This window comes from Heptranchias perlo, chromosome 19 (genome assembly GCF_035084215.1).
Source record: "Heptranchias perlo isolate sHepPer1 chromosome 19, sHepPer1.hap1, whole genome shotgun sequence".
In the NCBI taxonomy this organism is placed as follows: Eukaryota; Metazoa; Chordata; class Chondrichthyes; order Hexanchiformes; family Hexanchidae; genus Heptranchias; species Heptranchias perlo.
In genome coordinates this window covers 44,709,474-44,721,573 of record NC_090343.1, presented here as the reverse complement: position 1 = coordinate 44,721,573, position 12,100 = coordinate 44,709,474, and the positions used below count along the sequence as shown (strand labels likewise).

Here is a 12,100-nt window from a genome sequence, read left to right as displayed (position 1 = left end):
TATAGGCATCAAGGGGGCACTCTGACCAAAGCCAGTGTGCACAAAAGAAATTTGTCATGTACAACAGTAATTCATTTTCGCAAAATCTGATCGATTTATTCACTATTCAGGATTATCCCACCTAGTCCCTTGGTCCAAGGATGATGCTGTATGATATTTTATCAAGTTTGAATATATATTTCCTTTTTTTTTCTTGGCTCAGTCCATGTACTGATTTGGTCAGAGTCTGGGTGAGTTATTGAAGGTTACTGCCAATGCAGCTGTAAGCCTATAGTGTGGGGTGCCCCACTAGTTTTGTGCATTGATGCTGGATCACACAGCTTCACATAGTAAATTACTGCAGCTGTACTGTATGGACGTGAACTACAGCAAGTGAAGTCACAGTGCTAGTGTGTACTCCTTGACTTCAAGAGAAAAGTTAAATTGTTTGTAATACAGCATTTTAGTAATTGTCTTACACAGGTGATGATGAATGAGACAGCACAGCAGAACATGGAGAACCATCCCGTAATTCGCACGCTGTATGATCATGTGGATGAGGTCACGTGCCTTGCTTTCCATCCTACAGAACAGATACTAGCATCGGGTTCAAAGGACTACACACTGAAACTCTTTGACTATTCCAAACCTTCTGCAAAAAGGGCTTTCAAGTATCTTCAGGTTAGAGCTCAAAATTTATGGGCTTGTTTGATACCACTTTTGCCTCAAAGTTAGAATGTTGTGCATTCAAACCCCACAGTGGATCTGAGCATGTATTCTAGGTTGCCACCTCATTGCAGTAATGATGAAATGCTGTGTTGTTTGAGGTGCCATTTTGCGTTAAACTGAGGTCCTATCTGCTTGTTTAGATGGATGTATCCAGTGGGGTCCCACAAGACTCAATACTAGGTCCCTTGCTTTTTGTGGTGTATATTAATGATTTGGACTTGAATGTGGGGGACTTGATCAAGAAGTTTGCAGATGATACAAAAATTGACCGTGTGGTTGATAGTGAGGAGGAAAGCTGTAGACTGCAGGAAGATATCAGTGCACTGGTCAGGTGGGCAGAAAAGTGGCAAATGGAATTCAATCCAGAGAAGTGTGAGGTAATGCATTTGGGGAGAGCAAACAAGGCAAGGGAATACACAATAAATGGGAGGATACTGAGAGGTGTAGAAGAACAAAGGGACCTTGGAGTGCATGACTACAGATCCCTGAAGGTAGCAGGACAGGCAGATAAGGTGGTTAAAAAGGCATACTCGATACTTTCCGTTATTAGCCGAGGCATAGAATATAAGAGCAGGGAGGTTATGCTAGAACTGTATAAAACATTGGTCAGGCCACAGCTTGAGTACAGCGTACAGTTCTGGTTACCACATTACAGGAAAGATGTGATTGCACTAGAGAGGGTACAGAGGAGATTTACGAGGGTGTTGCCAGGGCTGGAAAATTTTAGCTATGAGAAAAGATTGGATAGGCTGGGGTTGTTTTCTTTGAGGAGGCTGAGGGGAGATTTAATAGAGGTATGTAAAATTATGGGACTAGATAGGTCCTCCCCATCCACTCTATCTCCCTTAGCAGAGGGGTCAGTGACCAGGGGGCATAGATTTAAAGTAATTGGTAGAAGGATTAGAGAGGAGCTGAGGAGGATTTTTTGACCCAGAGGATGGTGGAGGTCTGGAACTCACTGCCTGAAAGGGTGGTAGAGGCAGAAACCCTCAACTCATTTAAAAAGTACTTGGATGTGCACTTGAAGTGCAGTAACCTACAGGGCTACGGACCAAGTGCTGGAAAGTGGGATTAAGCTGGATAGCTCTTTTTCGGCTGGCACAGACATGAAGGGCTGAATGGTCTCCTTCTGTGCCGTAATTTTCAATGATTCTATGTAAAACGTCCCATAGCATGGGGAGTTTCCCAGGTTCCTGGCCAATTTTCCTCCCTTAACCTACACCTCTAAAAACAGATTATCTAGTCGTTCATTCATTTTCTGTTTGTGGGATCTTGCTGTGCCTAAAATGGCTGTTATGTTTGGCTATCTGCCAACAATGACTGCACTTCAAATGTAATCCATGCTTTTAAAGCTCTTTGGAATGTCCTCAGAACATGATAAGACACTATATAAATGCAAGTTCCTTTTTTTACACATAATTGTAATGGTGGTGGTCCTATGGACATTTCCATGTTCTGCCAGTCCAATTTTGTTCCCCCAGTTATCTCCTTCCTCTCCCCAAAGCACTGAATTTTGCTGAAGTTCAGTTCCATGGATGCTGGCAGCATTCCAATACTTTGCCCAAATGGCCATTCTCCATGTATGTGCCTCACTGGGCTAATAAACATTACAACTGAGTCACGGGATAGTGATTAGGAGGAGGCAGCCTGGTTGACTTTTCCCTTACGGTCGCCTGCAAGAAAGAAGGGGAGAAATTATTTGCCATTGATCTCTGCAGCTCACCTTTTTATTTTTTTTTCAGGAAGCAGAAATGCTGCGCTCCATCTCCTTTCACCCCTCTGGAGACTACATTCTCGTGGGAACGCAACACCCCACTTTGCGATTGTATGATGTCAACACCTTCCAGTGCTTTGTGTCGAGCAATCCTCGCGATCAGCACACAGATGCCGTTTGTGCCGTGAGCTACAACCCCAGTGCCAACATGTACGTCACGTGCAGCAAAGATGGCAACATCAAACTATGGGACGGCATATCGAACCGCTGCATCACGACCTACGAAAAGGCACATGACGGCGCGGAGGTGTGCTCCATTATGTTCTCGAGAAATTCAAAGTATGTTTTGTCAAGTGGAAAGGATTCTATCGTGAAACTGTGGGAAATATCAACTGGGCGCACAATGGTCAAATACACAGGTAAGGAAAGCTAACTGAAATCTGATTGTGAACTGAAATTTTAGCTATGGACAGGGTAAACGGATCACTCACCCTGAACACGTGATAATGTCATTGAAGACGTGAGGTTTCCTTTTTCCCATCTGTTAAGTTTCTTTTCCAGCAGGCTGATGGATGTGACTGGGTTTATGTATGCTAGTTTTTTTTTAATATACTTTTATTGAGAAACTCAGATAAAAGGCAAGCCCCATATTGCAGCACTTCACCAAGGTTGAAAAGAGTAAAAGAGAAGACAAAGTAAATTGGGAATAAGTAATACCAACTTGAGTTCAAGAGAATGATGATGGAAGGAGAGGGAGAGATAGTAATAACGGTCTAGAAACCAAACCAAGACCCTGGAACATCCTTGTGGACTTGGTATCTGAGAGGTCTTTGCATACACTGAATGTAACACTCAGTAACTAAAATGCATAATGGTTGATAGGTTTCTGCTGAAGATAATTTTATCTCTGCATACCAAACTTGACCGGTTTGTCAATGGTTCTTTTTCAAAAGGTACACATACTGCATATGTAGCTACCTGAAAAGTTGAGAACTATTTGTGCATAATCAAAGTTCGTAAGTAATTTTCTTTTAGTTTCTTTCAGAATTGAGTTTTAAGGAAATTGTTTGTGTCCTGTTTAAAGCTTGTGTAGGGACTTTTCCCAAATATTGCAATTCAAGGACTTGGTGCTTTTATGCTTCTTTCATTTCATTGGTGTGGTGTCTGTAATGCTAAACTGTACATGACACAATTTGCTCCAGGACCATAGGACAAAGTGAAACCGTTTTTATTTAATTCTGTCAAATTAAACTAAGAGGAAGAAAGGAAAATATTGGATTCTGTTTTTCTGTTTTCACTTTCATAATGTGGGTGAGCTCGCATTGTTTCGTGTGGGGGCTGTTGGATTGTTTGCACAACAGTCTTTGAGCATCACATAAGCAATTAACATTTTGTGTATTTTCAAAGTCAAACTTCTGATTATCGTTTACACTAATAGATGTCTAGTTTGTAGTGATCTTTATACATCAGGGATTGCAAATTACAGCCAGTGGGGCACGTGCAGCCTGTCAGCCCAGGCAATCCAGTCCATGAAGCCCAACTAACTCAGTTCTATTTATCCTTATATTTAGGTTTGGGAAAGGTTGCTTTTAGTGCTGCCCTCTCATTTGTGGGTAAACCCTAAATCAGAGCGCCAAGATCGTTTAGCATTAGCAAATTAATGAGAGCATTTATTTAAACTTTATATACAGCCTGTGAGGCATACAGACCAGGAAGGTCCTAGTTTCAACCCCTGTCCCCGTCTTTTGCTATTCTCTGATCTTAGGCAGAGAGAGATCAAGCTATTAGCATTAGCCTGTGCACCCCAGAGTTAAGAAGGAGAAAAGCCAGCCACTGTTTCTACCCCGATCACCATCCAGTCTCCACTTCTGGAAGTTCTACATGTGTCAGTGTTACCTGAGGACAGGATTTTGCTCAACTGTGATGCCCCTGACAATTGAAAAGTCTATCAGGGATCGGATATGAATGATGGGGAGGTACTAGAGGCATGCCAATGTCCTTGGAATCCTATCCCAAAATGAGTCCTCAGCTTCAGGTGAAGAAGGTAGAAAATTGTCGCCAATGTAAGGTTTGAATTTAGTGACCGGTGAGCATAAACCTTTTTGTTAGTGGAGCATATGTAGGTAATATCTTAGCTTCTTTGTATTCAATCTTTACTTTGCTGTACTGATCAGCAATCTTGCACAGATCTGGATTGACAGCAGATAACTAAAGTTCGCTATTGGTAGTTGCTGCTGGGGAAGCTGTACAGGTAGCTCCCGTAAAGGTGTACTGCCTTGAAATCATTCCCATGTATTTTCTGTTTAAATATATACTGTGCAGTTGGTGGGGGTAGCTTTATTCCATTTTAGATTTATTTTGCTAATGGTGGCTGTCATGGTAGACATCAATGGCTAGAGCCTTTTGGTGATGTTCTTACTGAATGTTTTGATTTCCTCGCACTCAAAACTGGCAGGTGCTAGGAGTTTGAGGCAGCCTATCTGTGCACTGCTGCAATTCAGGTCATTATGTAGCTGATATCTTTCCGAGAAATTCTGGAATGTCTGGATTAAGGTGTAAAAGGCAGTCCGAGGGATGACTGTGGGAATGCATAGAATTTATAAAAATGATCAGAAAAATTGGTGAGAAAGCAGAAAAAAGGGGAAGAAAATGATGAGAAAAGGGGAAGGGCAAAAGGGAAGGAAGCCTGAGTTTAACAAAAAAAAGGGGAAATTAGTCCAGAGGTGTAATTGCAAAGAGAATGCACGAAAACAAATTAATGAGCTGTAGATGATCCCCTTATACCTCAAGGGAGGGGAGGAGGGAGTAAACCCAAGTCTGTGAGATACTGCAATATACTTTTAGTTTATAATCTGGCCAAATGCCATTAGTCACCACAACAACTTGCATTTATATAGTGCCTTTAACATAGATGAAACCTCCCAAGGTGCTTCACAGAGAAGTAAGGAAAACCGACATCGAGCCAAAAAAGGAGATATAAGAAGGGGAGACGGAAGGTTTGTCAAAGAGGTGGGTTTTAAGGAGGGTCTTAAAGGAGGAGAGGGAAGTGGTATGGCAGTGGAGTTTAGGCAGGGAATTCCGGCAAGTGGGACTTTGACAGCTGATGGCACAGCTGCCAACGGTGAGGCAAAGGGACAGAGGGATGCATAGATACTGGAGTCAAAAGGAACAGGGAATTCAGAGGGTTGTAGGACTGGGATAGATTACCGAGAGGGGGAGGAACAAGGTCATGGAGCAATTTAAACATAAAGGTAAGAATTTTAAATTTGAATCATTGGGGATCTGAACCAATGTAGGTCAGCAAGGACAGATGTGACTGATGATGTCATTTGGTGTGGGATAAGATATGGATAGTACAGTTTTGGATGAGCTGAAGTGTAGGAAGGTCAATCAGTTATGTCTATGTTGGACGTTGTTTATGTTGTCTTTGAGCCCTTTGAAGATGTTTGGGCTTCAAAGCCATGTGCAGTCATTGTATAGCAAGCAAATTGCAAGTATTTTAGTGCTGTTTGCCCCTGTTTCATTTTGCATCACAAGTTCTTCCCTTCCCCTCTGCTTCATACACACAACCACGTGCACACATTGCAGTCACTTGCTGATGACGTCTATGTGAATAAGCAACACCCTGCTCATTGCAGCATTCTAGAGTATCAGAGGCTTCCTACTGCAGCAGTAGACTGTGGGTATGATGTGTAAATTGAGGCTTATTCACTACATATTGGAGCAGTCTTGCAAAAGTAAAGCTAATCCTCAGCAAGTGGAACAAAACCCCATGTAAAATTTTAGGTATGATATGCAAGTCAGGGCTACTGGTCACATTCTCACCTCTGAATCGGAGGGTTGCAGGTTCAAGCCCCACTCCTGAAACTTGAGCACATAATCCAGGCTGTCATTTCAGTGCAGTACTGAGAGAGTGCTGCATTGTCGGATGTGCTGTCTTTCAGATGAGATGTTAAACCAAGGCCTGTCTGCTCTCTCACGTCGACTTAAGAGATCCCTTGGCACTCTTTGAAGCAGAGCAGGGGAGTTCTCCCTGGTGTCGTGGCCAATTTTCATCCCTCAACCAACATCACCAAAACAGATTATCTGGTCACGTATCTCATTGCTGTTTGCAGGACCTTGCTGTGCACAAATTGGCTGCTGCATTTTGCTGTATTACGGCAGTGACTACACTTCAGAAGCACTCCATTGGCTGTAAAGCCCTTTGGGACATCCTGAGGTCATGAAAGGCACTATATAAATGCAAGTTCTTCCATTTTACTGGTTTAGAGTGACTGAATAAGTCAAATTCCATTTTTATTACATGGGATTCTGGAATTTAAGGGTGTTTTCAGGATAACATTATCCAATTCTCTCTACTTTTCCTTCAAAACTGATGCCAATGGCCTTGTGCTTATATAATTCCACACTTAAAATGATACTGGGCTTTCAAATAATGAGAAAACTCTGTTGGACCACTGATATTTTGGGGATTTCTGAAATTAGATGTAAAATGTATAAAATGTGATAAGCTCTGATGCAAAAAAAATTTAAACTGTCATAGTGTGTAACAATAGCACTACTTCTACTGGCTTTTTTCAAAATGAAGTAATACTTGCAAATTGTGAGCTGCTCACAGTTGCATAGAACTTATCTTACATCTGGGCAGTTTTCACTTCCTTTGAATTTAAACCTTCTGCCCTGTCTAAAATAAGGTGGCTTTCGAAACAGTCTATAAACCAACCTGCCCACCGGCTTCCTCTCGCTCCTAACACCTAGTTTCAAACGGTCACACCTTAAAGCTGTATGTTGTGATACAAAAATTGAGTTCCGCTTCTTCCATCTGTTGCATTCAGAGACCTTTGGAATGTAATTTGGAAATGGGGCCCACAACAGGTAAAGTTCTCGACCATGTATAGTATGGTAAAAGGGCAAGACATTTGTAATCCAAATTAAGCATAAATAAAAAATTTTTAATGTTTAACTGTCCGAGTTTTGTTTGATTCAAAAAACAATTGCTCTCACTTACTTAATACTGTATGCTGCTTTCTGAAGCTGAGCCTCAAAAGGTTTACAAATGAGCATTCATCTGCTGCCTTGTGTTTATTTCCATCCTCTGCTTTCTCCTTTCCTGAAGGAGTTGACTGTTTGCTGGGCTACACTTATAGACACTAGTCACTCTCTGGTATCTTGCCTAAATGGCTGTTCTTCATCTGGAAGCCTTGGCACTGAGTGTTGGCAGGCTATTTAACTGTGACATAGGGCATCACAGCCAAGTTTGATTGTGTTCTCAGCCAATGTCCACCCACATTCACTTTGAACAGGGCTTGCTGGATGGGAAGTCAAGTTCACCAGCTGATTTCTCCCTCCCTAATCCAGAGCATTGAGGTCAATTGACGCTCCTTACTGGTAGTTGAATCTCAGCTAATTTAACTCCGCCACTTGGGTTAGATTAGCTGAGATCAACTAACTCAGCGCAGATTAGAATGGAGCCTGGTACCCTTCCTGTTGTGTGTAGCTACACACCGGAGAAACACGCTGAGCCAAAGTTATGCTGTGAGACCAGATTTACTTTGTAATCACCCAGTCATATTGGATTAGAATTGTTAATATCATATTAGAATTTTTTCAAATGCTTTTCTACCATCTCACCCCTCAACCCAGCACTCTTAATCTTAAGCCTGTCTTTTGATATCCTTTGTTAATGTATTTGCAAAAAAACCCAAGTATTTTGATAATTTTAAAAGATGTGTGATTTTCAGAATTAACCAAAAGATTAAAAAGTTTATTTTTGTGTCCCGTTTTCCACCATTCTCTCCTGAAGGTGCTCGTTCATGTTGGGTTATAGTTCCCTAGGCACTGGCGTCCCTCCAATACCTTAGCCTAGGGGTGTCCAAGCTTTTGTCCTGGTAGGCCACATAGATTTGTACCATGGAGCCTTGGGGGGACACATATGAAGTTTAAACCCATGTTCTCACTTGAAATAAGTTGCTGATACTGGTATTGTGACTTAGGATTTATCCATTAATGAAACAAAAGTCCTAAAAACAGCCGTTTCCAAATCTCCAGGCTCATAAAATTCAAACAGGACAATACAATAAATACAAGCACAAATTGGACTGAGTTGCCTGGGCTTCACGCACTAGATTACCAGGACCTAGGGGTCGCATGTGGCCCTGTTACTGCATCCCTGCAATTACCCAACTAGCCATTCTTCATGTGTCAGTCTAGACAGTGAGCGTTGGCAGTCTATTAGACTGTTGGAGAGGGCAGGAGAAATCACAGTTAAGGTTCACAATAGTAGATCAGCAGAAGTCCCTGGATAGCAGTCAGGAATGGGACCATGGAAAACTTTCCCCTCACTGATCCCAATTGTAACACCTACCTTTACTCCAGCTGAGATTAGATAACTCATCACAGACTAGGAATTCAACTTGCAATCTCCCTTGTGTCAGTTCTACAATGAGCCACTGGGGAAGCCAAAGGTAAAAAAAAATTATTGGGGAAAGAAAAGAAAGGAAGAACTCGCATATATAGCTCTTGTTTTAATAAAATGTACTTTTTGTCTGTGCTGAATTTTTGCTTGAAATTTTTTGAGGCTAGAACACCATGTAAAGGGTTAAAATGCAGAGTCACGGGATATTTCCCAAAGGAAAAGCCACATGCTTAGACCAGACAGGCTGGCTGCAGTCTGCTTCACAAGGTGTAGTGTTAAGTTGTTGTTATCTAAATGGCCAAAACCATCACTTTCAATCACTGATTTCTTTGCCATTGTCAAAGATTGACTATCTATTTAATATTGATATGGGAATCACAGTCCTTTCTATGTGGGCCTTTTGTTTGGGCACAACCTGCTGAGGTAGTCTTGAATCACTTGGCACAGGTCAAAGAACAAGGCCCATTCTGGAATAATGGTCAATTACAGTGCCCCTACAGCTGCTGCAACTAATTCAGCACAGGTCTGGGATTAAATTTAGAACCTTTCTGCTCTCAATGGCTCAGTTCCACATGGGCAGTGCATTTTCTGACTGCACCACCTCTTCTTTGTAATGAATATATTGAGTTTTTTCCGACCAAAATCTCCTTTGCTATCTTAAATTACTAATTGCATGTAATTTAGGGAGGAAAAAATCTGAGTTTGATTAGAAATTGGGTTTCAAAAATGAAAAGAAATATGTTTTACTGCATTGTGTCAGCCAGTTATAGCTAATGCAACTAGACAAAAATAAAAGAGCAAGAAATATTGACAGAAGTCTCATCATTTGTTGTATTTTTCCTCCATTTAGGAGCAGGATTGAGTGGCAGACAAACACATCGCACCCAGGCTGTCTTCAACCACACTGAAGATTATGTGCTACTCCCCGATGAAAGAACGATAAGCCTTTGCTGCTGGGACTCGCGTACAGCTGAGCGCAAGAACCTCCTGTCTCTAGGACACAACAATATTGTTCGCTGCATAGTGCACTCCCCTACTAATCCTGGTTTCATGACCTGCAGCGATGACTTCAGGGCCAGGTTCTGGTACAGAAGATCCAGCACTGATTGAAACGTGCAGCTAAAGCACGAGGAGGTGGGGGAAACACATCCTAGTTACAGTACACTGAGAAGGAGTTGGGAAGCATTGTAGGAACTGAAGTTCTTTCAACTTGCTTGTACACTCCCTCTTTGCCATGTTCCAAACTTTGGCCTGAGGTAACAGAATTCATTCCAAAGTACTAGTGTGCCAATTGCTAAAATGTTACCCAGTTTGAATGAAGATGCCAAGCTGGTTGGCCTCCACACATCTGTGGATTGTTTGTAACCCAAGTTGATTTTGTTCACCTTTTATTCTTTAGATATGAACATTTTGCAAGATGGGAAATTACAAGTTTGATTTGTGTTTTCATACATCTTCCCCCAATTCAAAGTCAAAAAAATTATCTCAGCTTTGTAAAGTCATAGGAGCAATAAAGCCATTTCAGCCTCAGAAGTCAAACCGTCGCCTTCATCATTTAGAAGGTGCAACATCAGAAGGTTATGGGACTTTCAAATGACCGCTTACAGTTAGTGTTGCAAAAGATCACTAATATAACCCTCCGAATCCTTTCAGGCTTTTCTTTTACTGAAACTGAACTTCTTTGCGTGTACTTCTGCTTTCAAAGATTCCTTGAGATACTTATGAAATTGACATAAAATTGTGTGATTAATCTTTTTGGAATAAGAATCCAACCGCATCTCGCTATGGTGTCTGCTCTTCATGTGTAAGCCATAGGGTGAATGTTGGCAGACCATTCACTCAAGGAAGGGCATCACAGCAGAAGTAAATCCTGCTCTCATCCAATGTCCACATTTCCTGCCATCCTGACAGATCATCCAAGCAGAAACTAGGAATCAAATCTGGGACCTTCTGTGTGGCTCACTATACACTGCCTTTACCCGGTGAGCAATTGGGGGAACCAAAGTAAAAGATATTTTAATGCTGTGTCAATCTGCTTCTTGCGTGATCTTAATTCATCACCTCACATTATTACCACTAGTACTTCACGATAGCGCTGTAAAGTTCAAATTGCTTTCTCCAGACACAACTCAAGTTTGGAAGGACACAGGCAATAGTTGGACAACTAGGTGTTTGTCAGTTTGAGTGGATGTAGTATGAAATTTCACATCACCACAGTTGCACATTAATGAAATCCTAGTTACAACACTGTAGCTGGCCTATGATTTCCTATCCCAGTATGAGAGTTGTGAGCTATTGTGATTCCATGATTACATTTCCCCTTGTCAAAACAATTGTGTAGTATGAAAGCTCTTGAAAAGATGGCATGCTAGATAGCTTAAAATTTACATGAGAGCATGGAGCTCTTAATTTGTTTTAGTAGTTCCAAACTGATTGGGTGTAAGTGTCCTCTGTTTGCTGGCTGCTAGCACCCTAAGTGAAATTAATTTGGGCAGCCTCTACAGCTCCTGATTGGCACGGGCCCACAGCACAAAGCTGCCTCTAATTCTGCACAAAATTGACAGTCTCACTCCCAAGTGGCTACAAGGTGGCTAGTGTGGCAAATGGAAAAATTCACACTGGTGCAGTAGAGGCGCTATTGATTTCCTGATCTGAGCCGAGTTAGCTAATCTCAGCTAGTTGTAAACAATTTTACAACACCAAGTTATAGTCCAACAAATTTATTTTAAATTCCACAAGCTTTCGGAGGCTTCCTCCTTCGTCAGGTGAACGGTGTGGAATCTCAGCTAGTGCAGTGGTAGGAGCGCTGGGCCTTAGGATCCCACAAGGAAGGGGATCAAAGGCCAGGGTTTTCACTCCTGATTTCTATTTAGTGGCCACTACTGGAAAGATCCTGATTGTAAGAACAGGGTAGTGCCCATTGTGATATATACCCCTCCCTCCTCCAATTAAAGCAGTTAAATACACTTGTTACACTCATTGTGAAGCCTTGCTATTGAATAACGGAGAAGGTATTGGAGAGAGATCAACATATATAGAACTGCACTACATTGTGACCCTGCCTTCAGCAAAGCTGGGGAGAAAATTGGTGAGGGAAAATTGCATTCGTACATTATGGCATTACACCTTTAACTTGAGAAGAATAGTTACTGTGAATATGAATAACTTTAGGGTGACTGTTGACTCATTTTTAGCTAATGACCAATGTTGCTTATTCAATCAGTATTCATTTGCAATCTCTGCACTTCATTGGCTGTTCTTGT

General features: G+C 41.7%; 1 protein-coding gene across 4 annotated transcripts in view; it reads left to right on the top strand.

Annotated features, from left to right (window-relative positions):
- The window catches only part of cstf1 (cleavage stimulation factor, 3' pre-RNA, subunit 1), a 43,142-nt gene extending 32,772 nt beyond the window's left edge, over positions 1-10,370 (top strand). For all 4 annotated transcript variants that reach the window (XM_068000652.1, XM_068000655.1, XM_068000653.1 and 1 more), the window contains exons 4-6: positions 463-660; positions 2,451-2,841; positions 9,688-10,370. In XM_068000652.1, the coding sequence (XP_067856753.1) occupies positions 463-660; positions 2,451-2,841; positions 9,688-9,947 (849 nt within the window). In that variant the 3' untranslated portion in view covers positions 9,948-10,370. The remainder of the gene's footprint in view (positions 1-462; positions 661-2,450; positions 2,842-9,687) is intronic.
- Positions 10,371-12,100: the final 1,730 nt, after the last annotated feature.